Source organism: Mya arenaria, chromosome 3, assembly GCF_026914265.1.
Source record: "Mya arenaria isolate MELC-2E11 chromosome 3, ASM2691426v1".
In the NCBI taxonomy this organism is placed as follows: domain Eukaryota; kingdom Metazoa; phylum Mollusca; class Bivalvia; order Myida; family Myidae; genus Mya; species Mya arenaria.
The window spans coordinates 80,069,741-80,085,001 of NC_069124.1; the positions used below are offsets into that span (position 1 = coordinate 80,069,741).

Here is a 15,261-nt window from a genome sequence, read left to right on the forward strand (position 1 = left end):
CAATATTTTGTCAATTTTGAGCCTCTGAGCAACAGGTATTGACCATTGGAATGTTATCTGGAAACAAACAGCTGCGAGCCTGGGGACACAGCAAGACACACATGTATGAATGTGGTCATTACATCTCCAATATTGAACTGTCTGTAGCGACTAGTCTATTTCAGAGAAGACCAGATAATAAAACCGCCAGGCACCAATTTCAAGCTCCTCCTCTTTTTACAAACTGCATATATGGCATGTTCGTCAATCAACTTCAATTGTCCACATATTTTCCTTGTATGGATATAATTATGGACTTCACTCAGGACCAGTAGGGCTAGCAGCAACAAAGAGGAGGATCACTAGGTGTAGTAGCAATAAGTGGGGAGCCACTACATCTGGCAGAAACAAATGGAATACTAGGGCTTTTGCAACAAATGGGGGGGGCATGTAGGGCTTAAAGCAACATATAATGGGACCTGTAGTGCTAAAAGCAACATATAGGGAGACAAATATTGTAACATCAACAGTTAGGAGGGGAGCACCAGGGCTAAAAAATGGGGGACCACTAGGCCTAAAACAACAAATGGAGGGGAGGGGGACACTAGGGCTATGGGGAGACCACTTGGGCTAAATAACAAATGTGGGGGCACAAAGCCTTAAATAACAAATGGGAGGGGGGGGGGCACTAGGGCTAACAGTAACAAATGGGAGGGGGGGGCACCCAGGCTAAAATGGGGGGACAACTAGGGCTAAAACCAGAAAGGGGGGGTTGCACTATAAGGATCACAAGGTGAAGCGACAAATTCAGGTACCCCTAGGGCTAGAAGAAACAAAATTGGGGAAAACTAGGGCTAACAGCAACAAATAGGTGGATCACTACGTGTAGCAACAAAGTCAGGGAACACTAGGGCTAAAGGCAACAAATATGGGATCCCCTAGGGCTAGCAGAAACAATTTGGGGACCACTATGGCTAACAGCAACAAATGGGGGGACCACTTGGGCTCACAGAAACAAATGGGGGACCACTAGGGCAAACAGCAACAAACGGGGGCCTCTAGGGCTAGCAGCAACAAATGGGGGGACCACTTGGCTAATAGCAACAGATGGGGGACCACCTGGGCTAACAGAAACAAATGGGGGGATCAATAGGGCTAACAGCAACAAATGGGAGGGGGGCATAAGGGTTAACAGCAACAAATGTGGGGACCATTAGGGCTAACAGCAACAAATGGGGGGGGACCAACAGGGCTAACAGCAACAAATGGGAGGGACCACTTGGGCTAGCAGCAACAAATTGGGGGGGGACCACTTGGGCTAACAGAAACAAATTGGGGGGGGGGGACCACTAGGGCTAACAACAACAAATGGGGGGACCACTTGGGCTAGCAAAACAAATGGGGGGGGGACCACATGGGCTAACAGAAACACATTGGGGGACCACTTTGGCTAACAAAAACAAATGGGGGACACTTCGGCTAATAAAAACAAATGGGGGACCACTTGGGCTAGCAGAAACAAATGGGGGGGGGGGGGGGGAGACCACTTGGGCTAGCAGAAACAAATGGGGGGACCACTTGGGCTAGCAGAAACAAATGGGGGGACCACTTGGGCTAACAACAAGAAATGGGGGGACCACTTGGGCTAGCTGAAATAAATGGGGGACAACTTGGGCTAAAAGCAACCAATGGGAGGGACCACCTAGGCCAGCAGAAACAAATGGGGGGGGGGGGGGGGAGACCATTTTGGCTAGCAGCAACAAATGGGGGGGAGACCACATGGGCTAGCAGAAACAAATTGGGGGGGGGGGGAGACCACTTGGGCTAGCAGAAACAAATGGGGGGGAGACCACTTGGGCTAACAACAACAAATGGGGGGGGGGGAGACCACTTGGGCTAACAGCAACAAATGGGGGGGGGGGGAGACCACTTGGGCTAACCGCAACAAATGGGGGGGGGGGGGGAGACCACTTGGGCTAACAGCAACAAATGGGGGGGGGACCACTTGGGCTAACAGCAACAAATGGGGGGGGGGGGGAGACCACTTGGGCTAACAGAAACAAATGGGGGGGGGGGGAGCCCACTAGGGCTAACAGAAACAAATGGGGGGGGGAGACCACTTTGGCTAGCAGCAACAAATGGGGGGAGACCACATGGGCTAACAGCAACAAATGGGGGGGGGGAGACTACTTGGGCTAGCAGAAACAAATGGGGGGGGGGGAGACCACTTGGGCTAACAGAAACAAATGGGGGGGAGACCACATGGGCTAACAGAAACAAATGGGGGGGACCACTTGGGCTAACAGAAACAAATGGGGGGGGGACCACTTGGGCTAACAGAAACAAATGGGGGGGGGGGGGGAGGGAGACCACTTGGGCTAACAGCAACAAATAGGGGGACCACTTTGGCTAACAGCAACAAATGGGGGGGGGGGGGAGACCACTTGGGCTAGCAGAAACAAATGGGGGGACCACTTGGGCTAACATAAACACATGGGGAGACCACTTTGGCTAACAGCAACAAATGGGGAGAGACAGCTTGGGCTACTTGGGCTAGCAGAAACCAATAGGGGGCCACTTGGGCTAACAGAAACCAAAGGGGGGGCACTTGGGCTAACAGGAACAAAAGGGGGGGGGGGGGGGGGAGACCACTTGGGCTAACAGAAACAAATGGGGGGAGGTATCAGACCTTTTCAAAACAAACCATTCCATAAAAGCACACTGGAGATAACTGCTTTAGCAACAAATTTCAGACTGTCCTATTCCTTATGTCTATCACTTTCTTATTAATGCAGAATAAAACCTATCAATATAAATTTAATGCAAAAGAAAATAAAAACATTCAAAAAGAGTCTTGTCCCAAGTGGGTACCCACAACTGGTACTGGAAGTTTTCAGAATGTGTTACCTTCAAACTTTTATAGAGCGAACATAAGTGTCAATGCAAAACAGCTTATTGTTAACATAATAGAGAGATCAATCACATTTTAACAACTGGATTGTTGAATCCTTTCCACAAAAAATACAAACCTTTGAAACCATACAGGAAAACTCAAACTCCTACCTCATATGGCAATGTGACGAAACAGTCTTGAAACAGTGACACAAACTTTGTCTTGTTTTGTCAGGAGGAAGTTTACTTTGCAGGCGTCATTAAACAAATCCTCAACAGTCTACTGCAGCCCATTTATGCAATCTCCTTTCACATTATAATGATAGACATCAAAAAACCTCCAATTTCCATATTAAGTCATGTGAATAACAAACTCTTACATTAAGTTTTAAAAGGCTGTATACATGAGAGTGATACGTGTTAAATTGTTAACAACCTGTCAGAAATGAAGCATTCACATGTTTGACATAGCTGAATTGTTGTCTTTATGTCGTTCAAATATTTTCCTTTCTATCTAAGACAAGCACACATTAACATACAAATAGAAACAGGATTATCCACTCTAAACGTATTAAGAAATTCTAGTTCTATATTATGTAACTTTATATAATTTTAAAATAAACGAAGAATACAGAAATTATGAATGTCACATAAAATGAAATCTGATATAATGTCACTGGGATCAATATTGTTTAACTGATCAAATAAAAATATTTGAATAAGAGAAAAATCCATAAGGTTGTTCCCACAATGGATGAGTTATGCACCAGTCAATTGTAACCACGGCCCCCAAGGTTGGGGGAATAGCGGGGACATTCGGTCCAGCCAATCTGGAGTAAAATTCCTGCTTTGCAGGGACACACTGCTGGTAAAATGCTCGCCTAATGCCCTTGCATCCTAGCGGCATTCTAGGTAAGGCCAATTCCCTGCTATTTTTGGTGCGAAAACAAAACCACAGCATTCACTAAGAACTCACTCGGCACTGCAGGGCCACCTGAAAATTACACGGCCCATTTCCCCCGCTATCTCCGGTATACCCCCGGACCGGTTGGGGGCCTTGGTTACAATTGATTGGTGCATTATTTCAGCCTGAAATTTCCCTTGTCAGACCAAGGGAGAGGTGAAATATAAGTGTGTGTGTGCGTGTGTGTGCGTGTGTGTGCGTGCGTGTGCGTGCGTGTGCGTGCATGTGTGTTAGAGAAGATCTAAATAAAACTCTCTCCCCACAAGGATAAAGCTAAAATAATGTCAGTCACTATCTTAGTACTCATATATTAAGCTGTAACAGATTGTATATAAATGGTTTATGGTTTGGACAGAGGTAGCTAACATATTTATTGGGTTGTACCCAATAATTGACCTGTGGAGAGGGTGTCTTTATCCATTAGCCCTAAGAATTTGATAACACCAATTCTAAATATTACTATGACAGTCAATATTTTGAAATTAGATTTGTCATTCAACACATGAAAACCATCAAAAAAAGGATAAAATAATCACAAAGATTTAACCGTAAATTGAGATGATCTACGTACACTTCAATGCAAACATGCATATCAAATTTTAGAAAAAATAAATCTCCCTAAAGTAATTTTAAAATTACACACAAAAAAAGGTTTGTTACCGAATACTGATGATAAATATCCAATGTATTTGAAGCAGATGTCAGCACAAATAACTAATAAAGGCGTACAATCCAGTAAGAAAAATAAACCCGTGACAAAATAATGCTATCCACTTTTGATATATGAACGACTGTATACCCAGATAAGTCCTTATCGTAACAATATCTGTATTATAAATTGGTGAATAACCACTCTCAACTTATTCATAAATGTCTATACGCAGTTGAAAGTATGATCACATCGAGGTTCAGAACGATCTTACTTGTTACGCTTCAAATCATTAAAATTCCAGTTTTTAATGGACCATAATCCATTGAAAACTTAATCAGATGGATAAAATGGTGTACAGAATTTAATAATGCAATGACTGAAAATTCAAGATAAGAGAGAGAAAATAAATTAAACCTACTAGTCGGGTGTTACAAAAGTGTGTTTAAATTAAATTTTAAGACTTATTCTCTATGTTTCACGAACTTGATAGCCAGAATTTCTACAAAATGGTTAAATATGAAATATGATTGCAATCCATGTAGTAAGCAATATGAGACAACTGTATGACACACATTTGGAACAGCATTTATTCATTCGGAATCAACCACCTTTTTTTGAAATGTCAAAAAACATATTTGTATATTTATTCATTTGCTTGGAATGATCAATTTAAATAAGTTTGGAGTATTTCAAAAGTATTATTGGAGAACTAATTGACTGTAATCACACATTTTTATTACAGTAATAAAGGTACTGTATGGTGTGGTATTGTTAAAAGTGAATCATAAATGTCATTCATTATCACTAATCGACCAAAAACTGATACCACACATTAACATATAAATTGTTAAATAATAGTCATGATAGTGGCACAAATTCATATACTGAATGGGATTTACCAGCTTAGTATTTCACTTTTGATATAACAATAGTCAATCATGATGGAGAATTGAGCCATAGTATTCATTAATGTAATGGGGCAGGTGCGCTCAATATCAAAGAAAAATAAGTAAATTTTAAAAACCATGATGTGCACAGAATGTGTGTAAATTAATTGTCTTGATATTGACAAATTGTAGGAGTAAAAACCAACAGTCAAGAAACTTTTTTGACTTTCAGGCTGAAACCATATGACACAATTAATACAAACAACAAGAGCTGTCACAGAGACAGCGCGCTCGACTATTCCACCGCTTTTCGGTGTATGGATTGAAAAGTTTTGGCGAAACATGCATGGATCACTGTTGGATTAGATTTCAATGCAATACATGATGTGCCAAGATATTTACATAAATTGAATGGTAAATATTTGAGGTGGTACGCAAACTTTAACGTAAATTCTAAGTCGAAAAAGGGGCATAATTTTGTCAAAATGTTTGATAAAGTTACCTCCTCCTGTGTACAGGGTGGGGGCATGATGGTGAACAAGTGTGCCAAGTTTCAAAGCCATATGTCAATATTTGAGGTGGTACACAAACTCTTACAAAAACTTTAACATAAGTGGTTATGCCGACGCCGACGCTCGGGTGACTAGGATAGCTCTCCTTATTCTTCGAATAGTCGAGCTAAAAAGCATATTGATAAGGTTTGAGCATTCAGTGCACAGCATATTTAGTAACATAATTAAAGAATTGCCTTTAAATATACACATTTTTCTTCTCGAATTTGAATGCAACTGCTCCATTATATTTTTGAATGATGGCTCGATTCTCCATTGTGGTTAATTGCTACAACATGTAAATATTTAACAATATTACCCAAGGTCATCAATAATCCAGGTTAGTAGATCACATGGAGTAACAGTGGACTTCCTGTGACATTTTTAGGGAAGAGTTAACAGAAAAGTTTTCAGATGTTTTCATATTCAAGAGGGCAGTTACTTTCAACCAGCATAAATGATAGCATGTGGAAAGCAACTCAGTTCCACTACAAGTAAGAGTAAATTGATTATCTCCCTTTATGAATATGACCCTCAATGAAACACTGTAAACTACTAAATTGCAATTTCAACTTCGCTATCCTGTTGTTGTTTTTCTTTTTTACTTTTTGACAACAACCGGCAGCTAGAGTTAATACAGACAATTTAAATAAAATCAATAATCCAGAGTCATTATGTAAACATTCTTTGAAATGAAATGAAGCCTTCTCAAATTCTGTTATGATTTATTATTCAAAATTTACTATCGGTCTGGTGAACAATGAACATTTCTCTCATGAGAACTCTCTCCTACCTAAGATTTGAGTAATTTGACCTTCTTCAAAAGTAAATTTAGCTTCGGTTCATATCATTTTCCTTTACAATATGTTAATATATCTATCAAACATTGTAACAGATGTTACTGCAGCATATATCTAATGTAAAAAATAAAGAGTTTATAAAATAACAAGCAAAAAGTTCTGTTAAAGGAGTTTTCTAACGTAAGATCATTCGAAGGCATGTTACTAGCCAATTGGCACAAGTCCATATAGCCATTAACCAATCTTTAAATTTAATTTATTTTTGATACCAAAAAGAAGGAAACTTGGTAAAATTGGGTCCTAGTTATGATTCTTGTACAACACACAATATAACATTGTCATCTACTGATGCTTCAAGTTTTTCTTTTCCATCCGTTCTTATTACAAGTAAATCAATTTGCTATTACCAATTTGTTATTATTTCAAGGGAACAATAAGGGAAAAGTTGGCCACAGAGTAAACATGGTTTTCCTTATGTGCCGGAGTCAAACATATCATGCTATGGTATTTATTGTTTTTCAACATATTGTGCTTCAACATTATTTTCTCACCAAGGAAGGCAATTTGGTAACAATGGGTCACAGAGTTAAGGTTTTGTAAAAAAAGGTGTTCACACTATTGACTTAAGATCTTCAGTATTCCATACAAGATTTAAGACAACTGTTTCAGTTGTACTTGATTTATTTAAATATGTGAGCACATCAAAAAATATTTCACCTTTAAGAATTAACAAAGATGTCAATTATCAAGTTGTAAACCTTAACAAAGTTTTGATCAATCCGAGCAATGTATCTTTTTGAGTTAAATTTGTCAAAAAGAGAGTATTGTTACTGTGAGCAAACTTATAAAACTTTAATTTGATAATTTATAGTTTAAATGTTATAAAGAAAAAAAACATGGTGATTTTTCAGTAATTTTACAAAGGGAAATAAATCTTACAATTTTCAAGTTTAAGTTACATAGCTTGTCTCTAAGAAGTGTTGTTTTTTTTGCAAGCAAAAATGAACAGTTTGAAGTTGATATCTTTTACAATTTTAAAGTTATCGAGAAAAACATAAAAAACTTGGATATATGTACAGATGTACGTACAGGGTGATAACTATAGGGCACGCTCAAGGTAATTAAGAGGGACCTTATGATATGTCAGAATCAAAACAATAAATTTGTTACCTTGTTTGTTGTCTTAAAATCATATTAACCATTCAGTGCTTAACAAAAAATTTCTTTGCATCCAAACTTAATCAGTATTTTGTCATACAACACATCTATTATCAAAAAAGACATAATGCTTCCTTGTACATACCTGGTAGTATTCACAGGTGGAGCCATAGCTGGGTACAATGCTGATGCCAAGGTTCTCCTCTGGTTCTTTCTCCAGCAACACCTGGTACACAGCGAACCCAGCAAACCCATCGTCCTCGCTGTCAGAGGCGTCATGCCTACGAGTTATCTGTACTGGCTTGTTTTCATCTGACACTGATACAGGGACTTTGGGCAGCTTTCTTGATGGGGATTTTGTTTTCATGCATGGTGCTGGTGATATTGACACAGGTGGGAGGTCCTTCTGCCCCCTCTGCACGCCCAACATAACCCGCAAAGGCATGTCTTTGAACACCTGGACACACTCATCATGAGTAAATGTCCGCAAGTCAAGCCCATTCACAAACAAAATCTCATCCCCCACACAGAGACCCTTGGAGCCCCCAGAGGCCCTGTAGGCAGCCCCGCCAAGTGTCACACTCTTCACAGCAGCACATGCCACTCTACCTGAACCATCCTTGTTGTCCTCTATGCCCAATATCATGCCCAGGTTTTCCCCAGGAAGTCTGTGTAACATCAGGTTTTCCATGGAGTCCTCTGAGAGAGCAACACTTGTGTCATTGTCCTCCTGGCTTTTCAGTTTCTGATAACGCCCATACACAGGGATGTCTGAGTGAGGCAGAGAAACAGAGTTTTGTATGGTTCTCTCTGAGTTTTCTTGCTCATCATCTGAACTGTCATTTGTGCCGGATCCCAGCTCATGTATGGGGTAAAGGGGCCCAGACCCACTGTAGGCACTGTCCCCTGGGGAGATGTAATGTCGACCCCCACCATAGCCTCCTTGACCCCCAATAGGGGTGTCATACATGTCTCCATAGTAGATGCCATATTCATCCGAGTCCTCACTGTTTTCCGTGGTGAGGGCTGCAACAGCGGGGTCCCAGTCGGAGAAGTCAGACTCGGTTCCTGTGGTTGCATCACTTTCCATTGTAGACTCACGTCGCCTGTTTGCACTGATCAGGTATTTGCCAAAATCAAGGTCCAGTTGGACAGGCCTTGCCTTCCCCTGGTTAGACTGAAATATACATAAGTTAAACTTTGTGGCATCTGATCTCATTTTGGTAATCTATATACCTGCAGTACACAGTTATAAGCTTCTACAATATACAGTTTCAAGTAACATTAATGTAAATCAGTTACATGGTGGGTCATGATGAACATTATCTGATATTCTTAACAATGATACCTATGTGAATACAAGTTATTGATGTATCATCTGTTGCAAAGCAACCAGTGCACAAAACAATAATGCCACGCCATGTTATGCATTTGAAACTAGACTACCTTATGGTCTATCAATGAAACATTCCTACATTTTTGTTTATCAAAAAATAGACGTAAGTACCGGTATACTGCTGGTAGTGATATACAGAGTCCATATAATACTGCAACAAATTTCCCTGTTATTCTTATTATGTAATACGGTAGTTAGATGACAAGAAATAAATTCTTATATGTTAGGATTATTATTTCAGGTCATGTAACTGACTTAGAATACAACCTCATTGGCTCATATATTGTCAATGCAAAATCTTACGTAGGCTGGTAGTGTGTATGGAATGAGTGACAGTAGGCAGACTCTAAAACACTGCGAAAGTTGAAATTCTTAATGATTAAGTCTAGCACTTAATTTATGCCTATCTGCAATTTCATTGGCTTAAAATGTAGGTTGTATTTTAGGTAATAGTTAGAACATATCTTGTGAAATCTTATTGATTAAGAAGGGCAGGGCATCGATCCCTTCCTATTCAGATTTTACACAATATGTTTTAGCTGTCTAGAAGATTAGACTTGTTTTCAGCAGCTGGGGAACCAAATTAGGATGTCATGTCTGACAAGTTATAAAACTGCAATTCTTAACAAGGATGTAAATGAACTAGTAGGTTATAATTTAAGAAGAAATATGCCTTGCAGCTTATCAGGTATAAAACTGTTAAAATGAACATATAATATATAGTTTGACAATACCTTGCTTAACAAATCTACTACAGGATGACACTATCTTGCTAAACAAATCCACTATACATTGACAATACCTTGCTAAACAAATCCACTACACACTGACAATATTACACACTGACATTACCTTGCTGAACAAATCCACTACACACTGACAATACCTTGCTGAACAAATCCACTAAGCACTGACAATACCTTGCTGAACAAATCCACTACACACTGACAATACCTTGCTAAACAAATCCACTACACACTGACAATACCTTGCTGAACAAATCCACCACACTGACAATACCTTGCTGAACAAATCCACTACACACTGACAATACCTTGCTGAACAAATCCACTACACACTGACAATACCTTGCTAAACAAATTCACTACGCACAGGCAATACCTTGCTAAACAAATTCACTACGCACTGACAATACCTGGCTGAACAAATCCACTACACTCTGACATTACCTTGCTGAACAAATCCACTAGACAATGATTGTCCACAACAACCCCTGTCCTAGAGCAATAGATCAGGCTATTGTGTAGTCCAAGTGAAGATACAGATCAAATGTTCCACCTGATGATACTGTATTACCAGATTTCAACACTTGTGGCCCATGAATTATTCACGGTCCGGGTATTATGTGCCATATTTGGCTGTATAGTAGGCACCACGGTCACAGATGCCCCAATACCAGCCGCAAACAATGGGAGAACCGCTGATAATTAAATGATCGGAATCAATAGACAGATGCCAGGTCAATGCTTTATTGATGAGAAAATGATCTTTCAAGTACTTATTCTTAAGCATACTCATGATAAAAAATTGACCACCAATCAGCTTTTGTCTTTCTGATTGTTTTTTTTTTTCAAATAACAAGCAGATTTCCCTGGTAAATTTACTAGGAGTTGAAAATATTGAACAGTAAGATCATAGATCTGAATTTGTAGAAAGGACCATTTAAAAATAAAGCAGATTTGTTTATTCTACTATTAAACTATTGAATTATAAAGCACTCTTCTACAATTTCTACTACCAGTAATCTCTTTTTCAGTTTATTGTAAAAAGTTGGTTCATTTCACTGCAAAAGTATTGTAAACACATAACAAATGGCTGGGGATAATATCATACCTTTTAAACAAACAAAATATGAGGTTAATCCTGTCAGAATGGATTAGCATGCCAGCCAGCCATCAACCCGTGCTGTAAAACACTTCCAATACCTGAAACACACAGTGCCACCTTCATTAATCAAGTGTCACACATCACTGAAATGTGCAAATATGGCAAAACAGGAGGGAAGAGATAGTGGATGCTGACCCCTGTATGCACACCAAATGATCCCGACCCATAATGGGTTGTGTACAACATATAATATAATTATTTATTTATTATAAAGGTCACTGCAGCAATCTAATACATGAGTGTACTCCAAAATATGGTAAGACAGTTCATATAAACAGGAAATTAGAGTACTATGGTTACCCCATGATAAAGAGCAATGGATTAACACCCCTTATTCTTCTAGGTTAACTAGAACATGTACATTTTTAACACTGGCAATGGCAATAGAAAAGATTTGCATGCATTATAGACAAACAAATCATAGAGATTGCTCAAAAATCCGCTGTGTACAAGAAACCAATCCCAGGAGGTGTTGTTTGGCCAATCTTAGGAGGTGGTGGTAGGCTAATCCCAGGAGGTGTTGTTTGGCAAATCCTTGGAGGTGGTGGTTGGTCAATCCTAGGATGTTATGGTTGGCCATTCCCAGGATGTGATGGTTGGCTAATCCGAGGAGGTGATGGTTGGTCAATCCTTGGAGGTGGTGGTTGGCCAATCCCAGGAGGTGATGGTTGGGGTGATGGTTGGTCAATCCCAGGTGCTGTTTGGCTAATCCCAGGAGGTGATGGTTGGTCAATCCTTGGAGGTAATGGTTGGCCATTCCCAGGAGGTGATGGTTGGCAAATCCTTCGAGGTGGTGGTTCCCAGGAGATGGTGGATGGCCAATCCCAGGAAGTAATGGTTTGCCATTCCCAGGAGGTGATGGTTGGCCAATCCTTGGAGGTGGTGGTTGGTCAATCCCAGGAGGTGATGGTTGGCCAATCCCAGGAGGTGGTGGTTGGCAAATCCCAGGAGGTGGTGGTTGGCCAATCCCAGGAAGTGGTGGTTGGCCAATCCCAGGAGGTGATGGTTGGCAAATCCCAGGAGGTGGTGTTTGGCCAATCCCAGGAGGTGGTGGTTGGCCAATTCCAGCAGGTGATGGTTGACCAATCCCAGAAGAGAAAATAAGTAAAATGGATAGAACAAGTAGTTTGGTAGATGCTTGCACTTACCTTGTTCATGGTGAACGATAGGGTGTTTCAGCCGAGTTTTTCTGGAAAACCTGCAAAAGTCATTAAATGTATAAACCCAGATAAAGCTACTAAAGGACACCAATTTTAGTCATACTGTGAGGTTATTTTTATTGATGAAGTACCATTTACTATTTATCTCCCAAGGTAAAGTCCTCACCAGGGAATCACACAGCTATTAAAATTTAATAACATAAATCCTGTGATAATCTCCTACGCTTAAATGAACATTGCAATAATAATTCTGTTATCTGTGGCTATCTCATGGCAAACTCACCTTTCAGCCACCCCTTAAAACATTTTATCTTCATCACAAATGTTGGACTGTCCAAAAAGCAACCACTACTGATAGCATCTGAACATGAGAGACAATACATAATACGGTTTGGAAGATATGAAAAATCTTGCTTGTTACAATCTACATGTACTGTTATTATGAAGGAAGTCTTTTTACCTCCAATTATTGAAAATACTAGAATCTGCACCTGCTAAGAGCACCACCTTTTTGGAATGAAAATTGATTAAACAGCTATAATTGATTAAGAGTAGAATTTATGTAACTAGAGCAATGATGTTTTTCTATTGAACTTCACCATGAAGTTTTATGATTCAAGATTTATTTACAAAACAGAAGGCCATAGCCCATGTAGTGCCTTCAAGTGATTCAATAAATATATATGTACTATATACAGCACTATATAAGTGAATCAAAATATTTCATGATGTTATCTTTCATACATCTATGTAAATCAAATAGTCACAAGTAACTAAATTTACAATATCAAATTCATTACTTAAATCTAAACGAATAAACACACAATACAAATACAATAACTAGCACGCATACATGTCAACTGATCTAAATAATGATCTAAATAAAAATGCATTGTAAACAAATATACTCAGTTTTCTGAACAGATTATCTTGATCAGAAGTAACTAATTGATTTTTTTTTGCATATTCAGTCAACGACTTTAAAAAAGAGGTATATAATTACATTACTTTTCCTCTGACCAAAAGGTATAGAATTGGGCTTCACTCATCATCCACTCACATTCTTAAATTTAATGCAACATTAAGGTGGAGAGATAATCAATTTGAAAATTTAGAGCCAATAACTCCAAAGTGAATGTTACAATCTGGCAGGCTATCAAACATGCACAATACATTATGCCTATAATCAAAGCCATTAATTTTGGAAAGATTGATAAGAAATGATTGAGTTATGAAAGATACAAGTTGAATTTTGGACAATTAAAGGACTGAGAAATGAGTGTGATTTCTAGAATTATTTTAGGTATTATACATATGAACATGACCACACTGGTAATGATTGGATACAAAATGCTGAAATTAGCAAGCAGACAAAGTTTTGACAATTCATGGACCATAACTCAGAAATGAATAATGCAGTCTGTTCGTTAATAAAAAAAAATGGTTGAAATACTATCCCCATAACCATTGTCATCCCATTTGCAAATGATTGGATAAGAAATGTTCCAGTACAAGAGAAGATAAGGGGATATTGGTTAATTCAAGTACCGAATCTCCATAGTCGGAATAGTGTGATCTGGCCATTGATCAAACTTTTTCAAAATGTATGTCCTTGTTTAATCATTGTAACACAGTGCAGTAGACTTTGGTTCACAAATGCTCAAGTTAGAGAGAATTTATAGTGAAGTCAAGGGCCATAACTCTAGAGTATTAATGCGATCTGACTGTTGATTCAACACAGTCAAGATTTTACGCCCATAAGCATTGTAACCAAGTTTGTTAAAGATTCAATAAAAAATACTGCAGTAAGAACATAGTAAATTTGGTCAAGTCAAGAGTCATAATTCAAGAGTTAATAATGCTGTTGATCAAACTCATCTGAGATATTATGTCAAAACACTATGTTACCAAGATTAGTAAAAATTTGATAAAAAAATGCTTCATTCATGATCAAACATGAAAATTACGTACTCAACGCCGCCTCAGATGACAACAATGCAGAACAATGTGATTCCTATATGCCTGTTATGTAAAAACCACATTTGTGTTGACAATGTCATTAACCATTTAATTTTTCAATATTAGCAGAATTTACACTCTTTCATTAAAAGTTATTTACCTGAGGCTGTGAAATCCATTTTCTCTAATTTCAAATTAAGCAAACATTATTATTAATAGTAATTTTTTCATTCAAAACATTAGGGGTGTCATTTGCCAATTGTATTATGTTATAAAGCAAGCACTAAAGTATTCAACAAATGGCACAATAATTCACAAATAAATTGTAAATCTACTACTAGTCTACATAGTTTCTCATTCCCATTTCGTTTCACCAGTTCTTTATGAAATTCATATTAAATTTTGAGGTCAGCTATTCAAATATACTGTGTTTTGTAAACAAATCTCGGGTGTATTTGTCGACTGGGAAATTGGACATTTAATTGCCTTTAATGACCACATTCTGACTGGTAGCTTGATTTCATTATCTCCAGATTTGTCAATATCACTGATAGTGACATTCTTCAAATATGTAGTTGTTAAAATATTTAATCTTCACATTACCAACCAGTTTGTCAAAGAGATAGATAAATGTTTGCTTTTCTCAGCCTAATTAATGTTTATATTATTTAATGCAGTTTACATGAACAAGCTTTATTAACAAGAGGTTAGAGTCAACTTCGTGCTACTTTCGCAAAATGTTGACCATGTTTTCATTCTCCTGAATCCTACCATTCCTGCCATTTTCCAAACAATGGTTTTGCCATTTACAGGTGATGACAGTGCTGTATCTAGGTTGTTAATTGTTATAGATGTCAAAACTCATCATGCATAGGGGCTGTGCTTGATCTATAGGCTAGTGGTAAGACACTTGACCAAGGGGTTGCAAGTTCAATCCCCACCTCACTGCTAAAAG

At 38.6% G+C, this 15,261-nt stretch overlaps 1 protein-coding gene across 1 annotated transcript in view; it reads right to left on the reverse strand.

The window, feature by feature from the left end:
• LOC128226303 (uncharacterized) overlaps window positions 1–15,261 on the reverse strand; it is a 54,291-nt gene that overhangs the window by 14,480 nt on the left and 24,550 nt on the right. Inside the window, exon 12 of the mRNA XM_052936188.1 lies at window positions 8,029–9,060. Coding sequence (XP_052792148.1) covers window positions 8,029–9,060 — 1,032 coding nt within the window. The remainder of the gene's footprint in view (window positions 1–8,028; window positions 9,061–15,261) is intronic.